A 19,221-nucleotide genomic window follows, 5' to 3' on the forward strand; every position below is an offset into this window, starting at 1 on the left:
TGACCAAGGTCGTGTTTTTTTACACCAAGTGCGTTTGCCGGATGTCGAATTTCGTTTTCCATAGCGCATTTCCATAGCATCCACCCAAACAGTCGGGTATTATAATATACCTACCCGAGTATAATATGAATTGGACATAGGTGGCGTATAGACGCGCGCGCGTCATCCTCTGCCGCAAACAAAAGAGCACGGTACACAATATAACAATATCATAGTATTGTTATTGTACATAATAATATATAGGTACGTGGTGCGAGTGTGCATTTTCACGGCAATTACACTGTCAAACCGCCTCGGCAGTCCGGCGGACGCAAGACGTTGTTGGAATGAACGCGCGTGCTGACATTTCTGTAATTAAACGGTCGTCGTCGTTATATCCTGTGGCGGCCCGTGCGGCCGCTGTCCGCCGTTTGTCGTGCGCCAAACTCAAAAAAATAACACACATAAACACGTATAATATTATAACAACGCGTATTATAAACATGCATTGCACAACTCTTGTGTACGGTGTACGGTGTACGGTGTAGACGTAGGGTCGTACACGAATGGTGTAATTGACGCATGATATTATGTACATAATATGTTATGTTATGCGACTTGCCACTTGCGACTGCATAACATAATAATATTATTATGCTGTAGGTAGGTGATGGTACTCGACGACGAGTGTGTATCGATACATTTCGTGCACCGTGTCTTAAAAACCGATCAATTATATATGTATATAATTAGGTAGTTCTCGGTGAGCGGCCTAGAGAACGAATCGTTAGATGTTCACATATTATAATCATTGGGTTTATGCGGCCCGACGAGGGTGCAGACGATTTGTCGAATTCGAAGCAAACATTTTATTTTGCACATTTGAGTATATTATTCAAATCGCAGATTTTTTCGTATTTTATTATTAAATTTTTGTGTTTTTGTATTATGTATATTGTTTACAAAAAATAAAAATATCGTATCCATTTTCCATTTATCGAGTGGAGATTTATTTAATGTAGACTTATGGCTAGTACAAAAAAGAATGATTGGAATTGTTTAGAACATCGACATCTATTGTTTATCTATTTCGATGGTTTGTAATTAAATTGGTGCCTAATCTTGGTCACTTCTATGATGATGTCAAAATCATGTACTTACACTGTTGTTAACAAGTGTTATATCTACCATCGTAACTACGGTGACATCTGCAGCCATTCAACCAAAACTCTTAGGTGTAGCGGTACTCGTATATATCGAACGGTAGAGAGATTTTGAAAACATCATTTTTTTTGTATCATTTTACTATGTCTACTGTATTTTTGACATTATCCTGACGATCGTTGTATTGAATCGTTGCGTGCACATCAATATACGTTACTAATTTGTTGTATCGTGAATCGTCCTCTTCCTACAATAGATTTCCCTTCACACGGATAGTTTTTTTTTTTTTATACATTTGTTTGTTATTGATTCGATTTTTTGTTTTTCTCGTCAAGATATTTCGGTACGGACAGCAATATGCACTATACACACACAAGACCGTCTTGCACTTTAATTCAACCGTCTTATTGAACAAATACACACGCAGACATCGATATAATATATAATATGATATCATTTATAATATTATACGGTCGTATAATAATATATTACTATACATAATGCTGCACGTGCACATAGATCCGTTTTCGCGCATTGTTTGATCGTCAGATTAACACAGCGACGCCACGCCGGCCGGCGTGTATATAATATACTATACACAATAATGTTATATACATGTGGTGTGGCTCGGATTTAATGAAATCACGCGTGCGTTATGTTTTAACAAGTTTAATAATAATAATGTAGTCGTCGTCGTCGTCGTCCTGCACTGCACACGCGAACGATTTAATTAATAGAGTTCCCCGCGTTCAATTTTCAATATCCTATATAGGTATATATATATGTATTCAATGTTTAATGCGTAATCCCAAACTTTCGGTTCAGCCCTGCTTTTTTTTTTTTTTTATATTATCATAATTATTATTATTTAGCGTTTAAACTCCCCCTCTCCGCGTGCCGTATGCGTCGACCTGGACGCGGGAGGGGGACATTCTGTGCAAATGTCGTTGTCGGCCGGCCAATTAGAATCGATGATGCTCCGACCCCACCGGGGTACAGCCTCCTTTTGTGTTAGTCGTGGAGCGAAAAAAGGGGTTAAAGTACCGCCGTCGGGGCGTTATGATCTTTTTGTTCCCCGGACTCCGGGCTTCCCGTGCATTTTCCGATATTAGCATTTTGAAGAATTTTACGCATGGCCGACGCGTGTACACACAAAAAAAAAAAAATAAAAATAAATAAATAAAAAAGACTCGGGACCGTGCGCAGCTGCTGCTGCTGGTGGTGGTGGAAAGGGTGCACAATTTTTTATATCAACGAGCAATATAATATATACGTCGTCGTGCGTAAATATAAACGACGCCCCCTCTATTCTCGATCATTTATAACGCGTCCCACCTCGGTTCGTTATTTTTCGGGGTTTTTTTTTTTTTTATTTTTCTTCATTTTTTAGTTAGCACAGTGTGTTTTGTATACCGGTAAATATATGATATAGGTACAGGCCACGCAGAGGGAATTCGCAAAGTATCGATTTCGCGTGCGTATAATATTATATTATAACGTTATATACAGTACGCGAGGTACGATGGATGACGAGACGGCTCTCTTTTGAATAATAATAATAATAATAATAATTGAGACTTCGTCGCCGCCGCGCCGCCGTCGTCACTGAGGTGGAGCTCACCCCATCCGGACAAGACGAAGGATACGGAGAAGAAGCTGCGGCGGTAGCTCGTTATAATAAATATTCATGAAGAGTAAAGTAAAACGATAGGGTTGAGATCCGTTAATTAGTTTCCTAGGTAACAGATCGTTCCCTCCAACAACGGCGGCGGCTGTGTTTCCCCGTAATTTTTCGAATAAATATCTACTCCGTGCATGCATGCGCGCGCCTCATTATGAGCATACGAACGGAATAACAACGTTTGGAACTGCATGATATATTATTATCGTAAACATTATAATCGCATGTACCCAAAAAAATAAATTAAGCGACGTACCTACACGTATCATATTGTGTTTTTATATTATGCATTATTGGTACATAAAACGTTATTACATCCGTAAAGTAATAATTATTATTTTGTATAATATTGTACAGCTCACAGGATATAATAAAATTTAACGTATTATATTATATTATTATTTGTTTATTGCCAAGTATTAAAATATCTATAGTGATTATTTCAGTGATTGTTTATAGAATAGAATAGTATATAACATGCGCGTGCATTATAATGTTGTATGCGGCTGTCGCGTCTCCGAGGTGAAGTCTCTGCGTGTAGGGGGGAACCGGTTGTCACTGATCGACTGCACGCGGGCCGAGTAACGAGTATTGAAAATAATAATAATAATAACCACACAAAGATATGACAAGACGACTTAAGTAGGAGCCTCCTCGGGGTACGGTTGACCTTAAAGAGCCGTGCAGAGTGCGCGCGGAGGTATCGCAGGCCATTAGCAGCGGCGGCAGCTCGGCGTTATACCTATACGTGCATATATTATTATTATATCATATTATCATACATATTATAACGCGCATACACACACACACACACACACACACACACACACACACACACACACATTATAAAGATCTCAATAATAGATTAAAGCACGGGCGCTCGCCAAGACAATATAGAAATACATATAGCGACGATATTTAGCATAATATATTACAATATTATTATACACATGTGTTGTTATGCACCAGCACTATAGTATTATGAGAGTGCAATGGGTATGAATACAATTTTATTCTATTTTTTTTCCCCGATGAAAAATCATTTCGGAAAACTCGTTTGTTGCAGGTCCCCTTATAATAGGTAGGTATACCTACAACCGATAATATTTTCGTATATAGGTAATATCAATATTTATTACATATACCTCTATGTACACACTACAACGCTGGTCCATCATTTTTTTTGCCGCAAGTTATTATTATAATATGTTTGTATACATTACAATACGCCTAATTTGTATTATGTGTGTTCACGTGACGATGTAAAAACTATGTCAAAACATTTAAACGTGCATCTACAAACATCGAATGGGTCTCGTATAATTCATATAATATATTATAGGTATATATAAAAATATAAATTATTTTATTACACGCGGATTTAAACCGTCGTCGCGGTTGCCATTATATTTGCCTACAGCTGTATAATAATAATAATAATAATATTATAATTGTGTATCTATATGCGTAATAGAATATTTTAATATTATATTATATCGATATTGAATCTATATGTATGCGTGTACCACCTGACACAAGAACATTGTTGTGCAATATATATGTATATATATTTTATTATCATACCAATCAATGTGTAAATTACTGTGTGTGTGTGTAATATGTGTCCTTAAGGTCATCGTCAAAGTATAAAATTATACATATTAACTTGCCTCTCCGTTTCAAACGTATATTGTGTATATATTATACAAATATATCGTCATATCGATAAATTAATCAATATCTGGAGACTCGGAACGGTTAAACGGTTTTTTAACAATGTGTGTGTGTGTGTGTAAATATATTTATGATGTACCAGCTAATAGCTATATATGATATATGTTTGGGACAGCAGAACCCCTCCACGCACAGTAATAACTACTTTCACGTTTCTTCTTTAAATTTAAAACCTTTTCGTGTTATAGGTATAATCGCGCCCACTATATAACCCCCGAAAACTATATATAATTACTTTGATTTCAAAACGGTTTCTCGTCGTTCGGGTAACCTACTATATAATAATATAATATATAATAATATATTATAATGGAATTCGAGTTACCCCAACGGAGCGCACCGCGGCGCCGTTTGTCACTTCGGAAAAGTTAATTAATATCGTTATTATTACTCCGAGTACCGCAGGTACAATTTAACATCGTTTGCTCGCGCGTTTATTTCGTTTCAGTCGGCCGTTTAAGTATCAGCTGTACGCATATGTGTGTTTTGACTTCGGGGCGTCAATAAATTATACCGTGGGACGAATGTGTTGAACGTGTACGACGACGGTATCATAACATAATATACCTACTAGGTGTATAATAAAACGGTCCAAACAAAAATATACAATAATTTTCAATCAAACCGAACAACAAAAAAAAAAACAATATCATATTATACAGAGTCGGTGGGACTGCGTGTACTGTAAATACAGTCACTCTCGTTTGGGGCGCGTTTCAATCTCTATATGGTTCGCCGCAGATCGTCGGACGGTGTACGATAATAATTAATGTACATGATACACACCGCACATCGATTTACTCTCGCGAAAACGAACAGTGCAGCGAAATAATAAATACATATTAATATTGTATACGCGCTATCGGAACGTTTATCGGTTTATATCTTGTGTATAGACGGGAACCGATCGGTCATAAATCGGCGTGTATAGCGTATATATATATATATATATACTATATTATATAGTATAATATATAATGATAATAATAATGATATGGAGCGCGCTGCAGGGTCGTGACGGCGGCGGCGTAGTTGTCGTTATTTTTCTCGCTCATTAATTCGGAACGGTTTTTTCCGGCCGCTGTCATACGTCAGACACGAGGTTTACGCGACGAGGTTAGGGGGCGGGAAGAAGCTTTTAGCCAGATGAACTCTTACACACATATACACCACAATATAATATATATACACTGCCCCTTTGGAACACACACACACACACACCCAAACACACGGATGGATGACCTCGTCGATTATTATATACGGCGTGTGTGCTACGTATATACACTTCGTCGTTGTATTATATTATGTATACGCGCGTGTGTGTACATTATTTTATATATCTAGCGGTAGTAGTAATAATAATAATAATAATAGTAATAATAATATAATCGTATATAGATTTGAACGCGCGCGCGCGATCGCTGCCGCCGCCGTATATAATATACCGCCATGTGGTCGTCGTCGTCGTTGCCGCAAACTTTTATGGGTGTCGTAAAACCGCAATTTCCCGGTCCCGAGGGATTATAAATAGACGAAAAAAAAAAACCCGCCGCTGCTCTCTCGCGGAAAACAGTGCTGCGAGCAGGGATTAGTAGGAACAAAATATATAGGTACACACGTATATAATATATAAATGAATGAATGTATAATAAACGGATCTGGCCGCTGCGCACGTACGCGTTATATCCATGTGCCGCAGCCGTGTTTTCCGCCATGACGATAAATGTTTTTCGATATTATAGAATATATATATAGATAGAGGCATATTATATGTGTTATGATATATATGTACGTGTGCGTTTTTTGAACGGTGGCCAAAACGCCGCGCAGCTTCGTCATCGGCTTCGTTTTATTAGTATTTTTATTTACAAGGGATATAACGACGACGAACGAAATAATATCGGACACCTTATACAGCTGTAAAGTACCTATCGATGCGCTTGTATAATATCGTACCTATATCTATATATATATGTTATGCACAAACCGGAGGAGGTGTATATTACAGTAATATAGGTATACGTTTTAATTTCTATCATATTATCGTGGCGTCTCGTCTTTGGCGTACGGAATTTTTCGGAAGTCACGCGATCCTCTGTTATTGTATACAAAAATAATATTGTTTATAACGTATACGCGCTCGTTTTACTGTCCCCATCCCCTCCCCGAATACACCTAAATATAATATGTTTTTATATATATATATATAGGCTTGACATTTTAAGGACACGCTCTTTAAAAAACCAAATAAATACAAACCGCTCGCAGAGACTTTTTTTTTTTCTCCCCACACCGCGTCACCGCGTACAAGTACGATATAATATATTTATATATATCCATATAATTCGGTCTGTCGACCTCCGCATGACAACCACTGTGAGACATAGTGATTATAAACGCGGTGCCTCCGTGCGTATAGTTTATAATATCGCCCGAGCCACTATTTAGGCAGCAGCGACGACGTATAGACAGTGCACAGCGATATTTTCTCCAAGTTTTTCGCGTGTCCGGCGTGTATATAACAATATAATACAAAATACTTTCCTCTTTATTTTTATTTTCCTTTTTATCGCTGTCATTATTTCGTTACTATCGTGTGCCGCTCCTGCCGCGAGTTTGACCTTTGCGGGGCCCCCGTCGGACACGCGACATTTTATATGTGCACGGTACTTAATATAACATATTATAGTGTACATTATATTATTATATTATTACCTACACGTCAAAATGTACGCTTGCTTCGCGCGACCGTTTCGGCTCGTCTCTCGCCCTATCCTTTCGCCGCCACTATATACACCGGGTGAACAGCGCCATTGCCGCGTTGCCGTTGTTATTGCTTTGCATGAATACAGTAAACGCACACACACACACACACACACACACACACACACACACACACACACAAATATAGGACGTAACTTAGCACGTAACAACACTATTAAACTCGCACGATTTAAAATAGTTAAATATACGTGGCTTAGTTTAAATATATATATATGTGTGTGACGTGTGTGTGTGTGTGTGTGTGTATTGCTGGTAACTTACCAATAATAGTTGTAAAAATTGGGACTTATCGCCCTGATTGTACCTATATTGTATACATTAATAAATAATATTACATAAAATTGTTATTGTTTGACGTTTTATTATAATATCGTGTGTTATATTTTAGTACCGGTATGAAAAATCACGCGGAAGTTGCTGTAGGTTAATTGCTGCAATTGTTTATTGATTACATTATTATTTATTGTGAGCGTGATTTGTGTGCTGCATTGTGAATCATTTAAAACAGCTTTTCGTTTACTGCTCAAGGGTATTACGAGCGCGGCATTTAGTGATACAATATAGAGGGATTATAACACGGAGGGGTAGGCGACTATACTATTATTATATTATACTGAAATCTATTAAGGAGAAATGCAACTATAGGACTGTGAAATATACGCCCGAGAATTGAAAAGCGTCCACAAAGGAAGATGAATATTAGTATCGGAAAGTTCAAAAATAAAAACAAAATTTGATTTTTTACCAATTTTATAAAATAATTAACAGTAGGTACTTTGGAACAAGAAGACATGGATACCCGCTGCATTATTTATAATACACGAGATGAAAGTCATTAAAATCTTAAGAACAGTTGCGAGGATTAAATTATTGAGATTAATAGAATGCAGGGATGAGTGATGGTTGTGGGTTCTTACGGGCACAGAGGGCTGCTATAAACGCCCGTTATACGCCAAAAACAACGTACCAATAATATTATGAAGACAGTTTTATTATTCTTTTCTTGCGCACATGGATAATGAATAAACGATTTAATTCACCCGAATTGAATTCACAATGTGCAAGTATAGGTGTGTGAGAAAAAAAAATCACGACATTTGGTACTTATTACGCCGTATACCAACGACAAACAGTATACACAATAATATCATATAGTGGCATTCGACGGACTTACAATATTATGTGTATTATTGTGTATGGAGTTTCTCCTCAGGTTTACTCCCGAGCGAGTCGGCTCTGTTATTAAAGAAAAAATAACCATATCAGCTACAGCGGTGATTATAATATAATATTACATATTATGTACAGTGCGTATAGCGTACCATATTATTGTCGATGATCTTGGCCGAGTTGATCGAATTCTATGTAATATAAACATTTTACCATAATAGTGTTATATCAACATATTATATCCATGTAATAATTAATAATATTAGAGCATATATATAACGAGCCGTCGCGTGTCCTTCGCGCGCTTTGCTAATTAACCGACGTTTGAATCAAGTCGTTTTAACAGCCGGAAACTTGTTAGTGTGCTATGTATATAATATCGTATTATACATTAGTACAAGTACGTGATATTATATTCTCTACATGTATATAGGTATGTAATATATCTAAACATAGCGACCGGTGCAGTGTCGGCGTTTAATATGTCCCGTGCTTGAAAAAAAAAACACAATTATATAATTACAACTCGCCGTATATACGTGTATACACAGATGGGTTTACCACCTGCACCTTGCCCCGGTTAGATGCATGTATTATGTACAAAAGAAAAAATCGCATTTATATTGTCACCTCGTGCACGCTTATCATTATATTTTCGTACTATGAAAAGAAATAATAACAGACAATCATACTGCACTATTGTAATTTTTTATTATAACTATAAACTTATGTGCGGTGTTTTTTTTTTTTTTCCAGTGGGCTTCAGTAGCGTCGTGGTTTCTACGGCCTGAGATGGCTGGAGCCAGCGTGCCGCCAATCGTGCCACAACCACCTCCGATGCCCATCCGACCTTCCCGGACGTCTTCGGATCCCCCGCAAATGGCCATGCCTCCAACCATATGCACCGTAAGTACAGCGTACGCGTCTGTTTATATTCTCTATATAGGTACATAATATATTCTTATACAACCGATCGATTCTCATCGAACATTACTTTACGACACACACAATAATAAATCGCAGACGTGACGCCTATATTATAATACGACTATCTTTGCGGAGGGCGTTTTAATACGCAATACATAATAATATTATTATTATATATATATATATAATAATGTACGATTTAAAACAATAACTTGTCGGCATGCCATGCGTATATAATATATTATGTACAGCGGTGTGTTCACCGTCGTCACTGCACGACGGCACACGATACGATAAAAATATACTTCACAGTGTATAATATAATATCGACGTCGTCGTCGTTTTCGTATCATAATATACAACCCATCGCACGACCGACACGCCCGTTATACGAAATTAATTTCGTTATTATTCGCACAGTGCAACATACTTTTCCGTGCGAAAAAATCGTGTTGCGCGCCGCGCGTTTCGCACCGCTCGCTGCACCAGCGGACCGTCGATCGGTAGGATGTTGCTAGGATACATGTGGCTATTATAGGACGCAGCGCCGTCATATTATCATACTTAGATACGTTTTATACTTACACGCATGTCACGCACTCACCCGGGTCCGGGATACGCGATATGATAATATTTTATTGTGTGCCGCGTGTACATACGAATAATAACAATACATAAATAATTGCCGTCGGTTTTCCTATATTATGCGTACGCGGAAAATATACACATGATACGTCGTATAATACGGGTTCGGCTGGAGGAGCTTCTTATGAAATGTGGACCTATTAGAGTGGAACGCTCGTCCTCGCCGCCGCGCGTATACAGTCGTCATTGTCGTAATGGTCGGAAAGTCGAGGAAGTCGTCGTCGACGTGTCCCGCGCCTCACCCCCTGTCGACGGCTGCTCATCCATCAATACCGACGTCGGATTTCGTGATTTGCATTCGAAGTGAAGATAGACTGATGGTGCATGTATAATAATATAATATAATACGATAATAAATAATAATATATTATGCGGTGTACGGTAAACGGCAATATACCCATCGATCTGCCGGCCGATATTGACAGCCTCCGCCGCGCGTTGTCTGCCCGACGTCGGTATTACAATATTATAATATATCCGTTCTATTTTACATAATTTCCATTCCGCCCTAAATACATATATATATAATATGTAATACACATAGACGCTACCGCCGAGTGGTAGTCGCGTATATTGTATTATTATGCATCCAATTGAGATGTGTTGCGTAGTATACCCTAAAATATAACAGCTGACGTGATAATATAGTTCCATCATAATATAATATAGGTCGTGCAGACGACGGCGGACATGGAATAGGTAAAAACAATTCTACGGTGTTTCTGTAAGTTCACACAAAAAACAGATACAAAAAAAAAAAACCTATACCCACATATACACTTACAAACACCGCTTTCCCATATATTCGCGCAGGAACTCGCTGTATATAGGTATACATTACACGCCCGTCTTCTACTTAACGATATTATAGTGTACTTGTGCGCACACTTTTGCTATAGGTGGTATAAATGTATAATAATAATACACAACAATGCGATAATAACGACCACTAGAAACGCACACACACACACACTTTCACGGCGTATATATATTTTGTACACAATATAATACCCTATTGACTGCGCGTACATGTGTCCCGCGTGTATATAGTGTCGTTTTCCCTCGTCGTACTTATATTATATACATATTACACACATATATTTATATATATATATATATTTACGCTCGTTTTTAATGGGCCGTGACAGGCGTCGCGCCCGATCGGCTCGATCAATTTCAATTACACAGCGTCGCGACGTCGTCGTCGTAGTCGTAGTCGTCGTGCCTAGCACCGCGAGTTTTGTAATTTTCGAGGGAGTTGCACGTGTGTATGTGATGTGAGAGGGTGTGTGTGTGTGTGTGTGTGTGTGTGTGTGCGAGTGTGTTATTATTTTTACGACGATATTGAATGGAAAAAACGGCATCGAGTAGGTTTTTAATTGACGCGCGACAATATCGTTATCGTTGACTTCGATAACATGCGACGGAAGCACTTGACATTTTTAACGTCTGCTGTGTAACGCATCGCGTACATCGTAATGCACGAGGTTATAATGTGACAGTCTTGGATTTTGATGGGTACCGCGTGTGTGTTTCTACGATATATCATTATATTTATAAACCATACGCGTATTGCCGTACATGTGCGTCCTTCGCGTCACCGTCGCATTCGACGGCCTTGCGGTTATCCTACTTACTATACTTATGGAGACCTTATTGTCGTGCACAGCAATAATTATGTGCTCGCGTCGATCGCGCATACGACAATCGTTCACCGTACGTACATGCGTATAGTAGTACCTACCTAAAATATTATACCAATAATAATATAACATTCGATTCACGAGTGTTGCGGTTATGATATTATTATTAGTATTTTTTTTTCGATTTACCTTCGGCGAGAGAGAGGTGCTGGCCGGGCACGGTGGGTAGAAATTATATACGTATACGAAATTGACATTATGACATCGTATATATATATGCGTGTGTGTGTGTGTGTGTGTGAGTGGGTATGCCAATGACAGTAACAATTTTGAGTGGCCCGGACATTACATTATGATTAGAGGTACCGGTAGGCCTGTGGGCGTTTTTTATTTTTTTTTTACTTCTATATGAGCTCCGTGTTCAGACCGGTTGAACGACGACCGACGACGACGACGACGACGACGACGACTATGATGACGACCAAAGCACTCGGTATGTGCACACGTATATTATTAGTATGTGTATACCTGCGCACGAGAGGACATCGATCGGCGAGTATAATGTATATATATACGTGTGTTGGCGTGTAGTAGTAGTAGTAGTAGTAGTAGTGCCATGTTATTATGGAGATGAGATGCACACACACATAAAAGGTACGTGACTGTCATCTCGGGGCTGATTACAGGGTGTCTGTCACTGAGGCCGCCACAGATTGCCTCTCGTATAACTGCCGGGCAATATAATATATATACAGTTACTGCTATAGGTAGGTACAGGAGGAGGAGAAAAATGCGGTATGTGTGTAGTAATAATAAAAATGATGAAACACCTGCAACCAATTTTGTATAAATAATGTTAATATATTTCTCTGGCCCGCGGTCTCTCCGAGATCATTATCTCTAGGCGGCCGCCGCTGCCGCATCGACTCTTCTATATCGCCGCAAAATATGACGTTACACCCCTTTTTTTCCTTTGTCTCCACTTCTCATCGCTAAAACCGATGCCGCCACGGCTATACGACCACAATATCACTACTACACGCGCACGAGCGTTTATATAGACATATTATATAATATTATATTAAATAATCGATGAACATTTTTACGACCGTAACGGCGGGAATTTTTTTATGTGATGTTAACTACGTGTAATGTCACTACTATTAGTACCACTACTACCACCGCTCCAATACTATACCATATACTAATATACTATAACAACCCTTACACAGTTACGCGCCAAACCCGATCTAATGTGAGAGAGAAATGAAAATCTGAGTGAGTTGACAGTATATTTAACGTATAAAGTTAAACTTATTATCTCTCTCTCTATAAATATATATATATTATAATATAGTCATATATGTAGACAATATATACAGATCACGTTTATGTATAGTGAGCGTAATGTGCATTATCATAATATATTAGTATAGTATGGGCTACTGTGCCCCAAACTCGTGACGCTATGTGTGCAGTAGGTATGGAGACCCTTCTTCCGGCACAGAAACTGAAGGGATTATAATTTGCTTGTTGTCCCCCCCCTTGCTTACCCCTACCCGCCACCACAAACAGCACCGTAATATTGCACTCGCGCGTGTACAACTACGGCACATGATGGCCACCGCTGCTTCTGTATGTGTGTGTACCTATATAACTCGTGTGTGTGTGTGTGTGTTTGGTATACGTATATATACATATTTAGATACGTGTGCAAAAGGGTTCAGCATTAATTCCATCCGGTCCCCGTTGACAGGTCAATATCCCCCAACCACCTCTCGCCTCGCCAATCTATCGCTGCGATGTATAGCCGTCCATCTTGCATCATTCCAGTTTATCCTGCTTCAGTCACTCTGCGCAGTCGTATCTCTCTCTCTCTCTCTCACCAAGTTCCTCTCCCTCTATTACCAAATCCCTCTCCCTTGTGCCACACGTCATCGGTTCGTATAATAATAATATACGCTCTTTCCGCGCGCGCTCACAACAATACGGATAATAATAATAATACAAATTACAATATGGGTTGACCGACCGACCGGCGTCAGCAGAAGGGGTAGGACACCGCCCGGAACCCTTTACGTATATATGGAAATTACATTTTGCGGTCCGCATACCATATATATATATATATATATCACCTATAATACGCGTGCTAGTGAGCACATTATAATATACAGTGTATCTGTATAATGTATATACTATATGTAGTCGTACATTGTGTATACAGCCATATAGGTGCCTACACCGCAATCATATCATACATTATATCGTTGCGGAAACGCAAGACTATAATATTATATTTTCAGAACAAATGATATAATATAACATAATAACAATTTACGACGGGTCGCGTAAAAGATATTATGCTGAAGTCTACAGGTTCCTGTATAATTGTATGTACCTGCATTATACCGAGACTGTGAAGTGAGTGAAACTCTTCGTGCGCCGAAGACGCGGTTATATGTCCATGGTGCGACTGGTGCCGCAGTGTACAAAGAATTTGTGTAAAATGAAAATAGATTTCGGTCGATCTGCGTCATTGCCGCACGCTGCACGGTCACCACGTGATTGATTTGTGCGGTGTCGCCGCCCCACGCCCGGTTCTCGAACGCTGCGAGCGTATTGCATGTGCGTTGTATGATACACGCGATATATTATTAAATTAATCGTCGACTCGTATTTTCGAGTAAAAAAAAAAAAAACAAATCGAAACTAATTGGAAAAACGGCGAGCGCGTTTAAGTGCGCGCGGCGACGTACAAGTAATATTCATAAAATTATTATATTTTATATATACATATACTGCTATGTACATGATATATATATATATATATATGGATTCCGAACGCGTCGACGCTATATTATACGAATCGGTCGTCGTAAGCCATAGAGACGGTCGTTTCACGACGAGTCCTTGACGCGATCACGACCAGAGGATACCAGTCAACCGGGCGGGATACAATGGTGAGCGCGCACGCGCGTGCGTCTGGACATCGCCGCACGACAGTAATAATATTATACGTGGAGAAATTATCGAGTACCTAAAACCCGACGCTGCTGGGCCAACAGAAAACCCACACATCGCATATCTCAGAATTTCGGTTAGCCATAATGTAACGACGGCGGGAACAATTCAAATTATATATGCTAATCATCGCACTCATTATCCGTACAACAATCGCGCTACTCGAAATCCCCCAAATATGATGAAGTTCCCCCTTTCCAAAAAAAAAAAAAAAAAACAATTTGTAGTTTAGAATAAATTATACATCGGTACGCCGTGTGTACATTTATATACATCCGACTTGTAGTAGGCGCACTGTGTATTATACGTTTTCCACTGTGCATGCCAATCAACGAACGGCGTGACCCCCCCATCACCACCCGCAGTACCTACGCTCTTACGATTTTTTTTTTTATAATATCATTGCATATAAATCCGACTCGCCTAAATGTACACCGTAGCCACTTGAACTCTCCGCTGGCGGACGTCATTGTTGTTATTATATTTTCATTTTTTATTTTTAATTAATACGGCGCACAAATGCGATTCTCCGCGTACCTATATCCATGTATTATATAAGTATACGTCTTTTGCCGGAATCGCCCCCGTGGCTCATTATTTACGAATATTATGTATGCTCATATTTATATAGACCGCGGGACTGGAATTTTCCAGGGATTAATTACGAATATTATAGCTGCCATTAAAATACTGCAGCGCGCATACATCTCCTTCCATCCCGATCCCATTCCCCGAGCCACGAAGTCCGGGCAGAAAACTTATTCTACGAGGGTCCTCGCCGCACCCGCGTTACCCACTCCGGCATCGCTGTTTATTATTTGCCAAGCGAAAGAAATATTTACGCTCCGAGAATACTTCCGTCGTGTGTGCCGCGGTTCTTATACATGCATCCATATATATATATATTACGGTTTTTACGTGGGATATATACACAATATTATAATCTCGTCGTTTACACACCCGCGTGCGCTTTAATCCGAGAATAGATGTACACACATACTTAGAGCCTACTTATGTATATATATATATATATATAATATATACACACACATAGATAGAACCTACCAAAACGATATACCTACGTAATAAAATAATATGCGCTTACGACGTGTATCGATGACGAAGATGTGAGGCTCTTCCTATACAGTTTCACGTTCGGTCGTCACGCGATGTGAAAATAACTCGTGTGTGTGTGTGTGTGTAGGCCTACTTATATGTATATAATGTACACAATGCGCGTACGCCGAATGTTGATGCCGTGAGAAAATGACGAAAACGGTCACAAATCAATCCTACACACAGAAATCTTCCGCGGTGTGCATGCGAGAGAGAGAGAGAGAGAGAGAGAGAGGGGGGAGAGATAGGTCAGCTGTTAGGTGGGTTACCAGCCATGTTACGACGAAAACTCCAAGCGTCCTAGGTAATTAACGACGGGTCCCCCCGATGAATTTGTAAGCCCGTAACTTGCACGTAATATTTATGTACTATGTAAAATAGTAGAATATGACTGGCGGAGTGGGAACTAGAATCGCTCTTAAAGTTATACTCAATACACACACACACCACGATAAAAATATAATATATATTATACAGCTATACGATGGTGGTTTTTTTTCCATCTAATTTTTTTTTTGCATCAGAGACCGCGCACGTCGTTTGAACAACACTCAATTTTCCACCTACATTGTTGTGTTGACGTTATTATGCTATTTCGTTTCGATAATATAATATATCATGTTAAATCGATCGTTGAAAATCACCGCGTCATTTAAGATTATCCAGAAAATTCGCGCACGTAGACCGCTCGCGCTAGCGCACATGATGCATACAGCTAAAATATGTGTATATATATATGGGCATATGGCTTAATCGAAACTGTATAATATAATATTATTGTGAGTTCAGTTTTCTATTACAAAGCGCTTGTTATTATCGTTAATTGACCACCGCGTGAACGGGATTATGATAATGTTATTATATTATTATATTATATAATAAACGCATGTGCGTTCCTCTACAATAGTACCTCTATAATAATATGCACGAATAGCATAGTAATACAATAAAAAATATATTAATCCGATCATTCCACGTGCGGTGCATTCTTACGCGTCCGTATATAATATCCAATGGAACTCGCCGGCCGATTCGTTTTTCTCGTCGGACGCTCGCAACTATTTCTCTCTCTCCCCCCCCCCCCCCCCCCGGCATGCAAAACCCGCGACTTAACGATTTCGTGCGTCCGCCCCCGCCCTTTCGCCACCCGCTCGTCCGCTTGCTCACCGTAGGGTATACGTATAAATTTTACCACGAAACGTGTATTTATAATATAATCTCGGTCGCGTTATCGGCCCGCCGACCGTTTTGTAACAACACGTATAGCGACAACCCGCAAACAGCACACCCTCTGGCCCCGGCACCGGGGCAGGACGAGGCGTCGGATACCGTGTCGTGTCGACGTGTAGTACATGGAAATCGCGTGGCGACGTGCGTATTATACACCGGTGCAGTTAACGCCTACACACACACACACAAAACCTACTGTAATATATATATATATAGAATGGGGCGGGTTGACCGCCCTACCGTGTCGTGCGTCGTTTGTACCTGCATACGCATACACCCGCATTTATAATGTATATATATGCGACGAAGATAACTACCGAGACGGCGGCGGCGGGAGTGAGTGAGTTGTGTGTCAAGCGCGGCGACCGACCATATCGCGTACAGGCCACTCGTACCCCTTTATAATATATACATATAACCAGCGACCGTATATATTATACATAATGAACGTATATATGTTAAGGGTATAACTGCACTGGGACACGCCACCTCGGGGGCGACGGGAGGGATAGGAAAATCTTTGTTTTAATTTATCGCCCCGCTCCGCCCACCGCCTCACGCGAAAACCCTCCTACCACCCCCCCCCCACCCCCGAAAAAAATCCTCCCGCCGGGCCGGCTCGGAAAACAAACAGATACGTTAATTCCGGTGTGTGCGGTCGTCGCGCGTGTCATGCACGGCGGCGGAAAATGTTTTCCGCCTAGGAACGTGGGTGGACGCATATAATAGTAATAATTGTATTATTACATAGCTGGCTGAAAGTGTATATTATAATATATACATACCTGTATAAGCGGATATGGGGTACGACGACGTGACGTGCGGGTGTTAGCGTTATACACGCGTACACAATAATATACTAATAACAATAATAATGATACACAATGTACGTTTTAAACGACTACCAGCTATACCGCGCGGTATACACATGTGCGTATTATAATGTGTACCTATCATGCGTGGCACTACTGTAATATATCCAATACAATTTTCCTCAGCAAAAAAAATTGCGTTACCCAAAATCTGTTTTTACCCGGACTTTTTTCACGGTTTACCGATAATGCGACGCGGGCACGTCCTATATTTGGCCGCAAGACGGTGTACTGCGATCGAAAAAATCGTCGCGCGAAAGAGAAACGCGCGTGACATAAATTGGGAAAATCGCACAAACGAGCCGACGACGGTCAGTTGCGCACACATAACATTGTGATGCCTGCGCATTATTATAATATTATTCGCCGCATATGAATAACGCCCGGTCATCGTATTTCCGTCGGATGTCGTTGTACAGTTGCCGTCGCCGTGGTTCATATATATATATATATATATTTCATTTTCACATTTATATATTAGATATACGGTGGTATTGCGATTATTTATATATATTATTATATGCTCTCTCGTGCGAGTGTGCGTCGTACGCGTTTCGGCAAACACACTTTCTCGCATATGTATCGTCAGCGCATATACTTTATGGTCCGTCGTCGTGCAAAGAGCTTCGTCATGTGCCCTGCCGATTGTTTGGGGTGAGATGTGGTTTCCAGAGTGCAACGTATTCAGACGGCGTTGTTATTATTATTATTATTATTATACATTACATTATTTACAATCGGTATACTATACTTTCCTCCTCTCGTTCCGTATCGGTATATACTATATTCTAATATATATATTATATATATATATGTATAAATATAGATACGAGTTTATTTTAGTACACTACAGGTATATAATACAATAATATACAAATTTTCATTCGGTATCGCAGCCATCACAAGCTCCTTATGTTAATAATATACATAAATGTTTGAACACATCATAACATACATTCGCCAATCTCCATGTATATATATCGTCATCGCCGATGACGACAATCGCCTTGCATCCCTTTGCCGTCGTCCACATCACGATGTACGTTCAACGTCTCTCTCCCTGCTCCCACTCACTCAATGTATGTATAGGATACGGAAGCGTTCCTGAGTCTGACCGTTTATACCTGTACAGATGTCTCACTATATTTTTATATATATATCTACATGACCACCACCTATGCCACCCCGGTGCAGGAGACTTCAGCTAATGCGACGACGACGACCCGAGTAATTCGATTTCCCCTTTGCAGGG

General features: G+C 39.8%; 1 protein-coding gene across 2 annotated transcripts in view; it reads left to right on the forward strand.

The window, feature by feature from the left end:
• The window catches only part of LOC132948110 (zinc finger protein basonuclin-2-like), an 81,549-nt gene that overhangs the window by 15,838 nt on the left and 46,490 nt on the right, over positions 1 to 19,221 (forward strand). For both annotated transcript variants that reach the window (XM_061018426.1, XM_061018427.1), the window contains exon 3: positions 9,269 to 9,418. In XM_061018426.1, the coding sequence (XP_060874409.1) occupies positions 9,269 to 9,418 (150 nt within the window). The remainder of the gene's footprint in view (positions 1 to 9,268; positions 9,419 to 19,221) is intronic.

This window comes from Metopolophium dirhodum, chromosome 7 (assembly GCF_019925205.1).
Source record: "Metopolophium dirhodum isolate CAU chromosome 7, ASM1992520v1, whole genome shotgun sequence".
NCBI lineage: Eukaryota > Metazoa > Arthropoda > Insecta > Hemiptera > Aphididae > Metopolophium > Metopolophium dirhodum.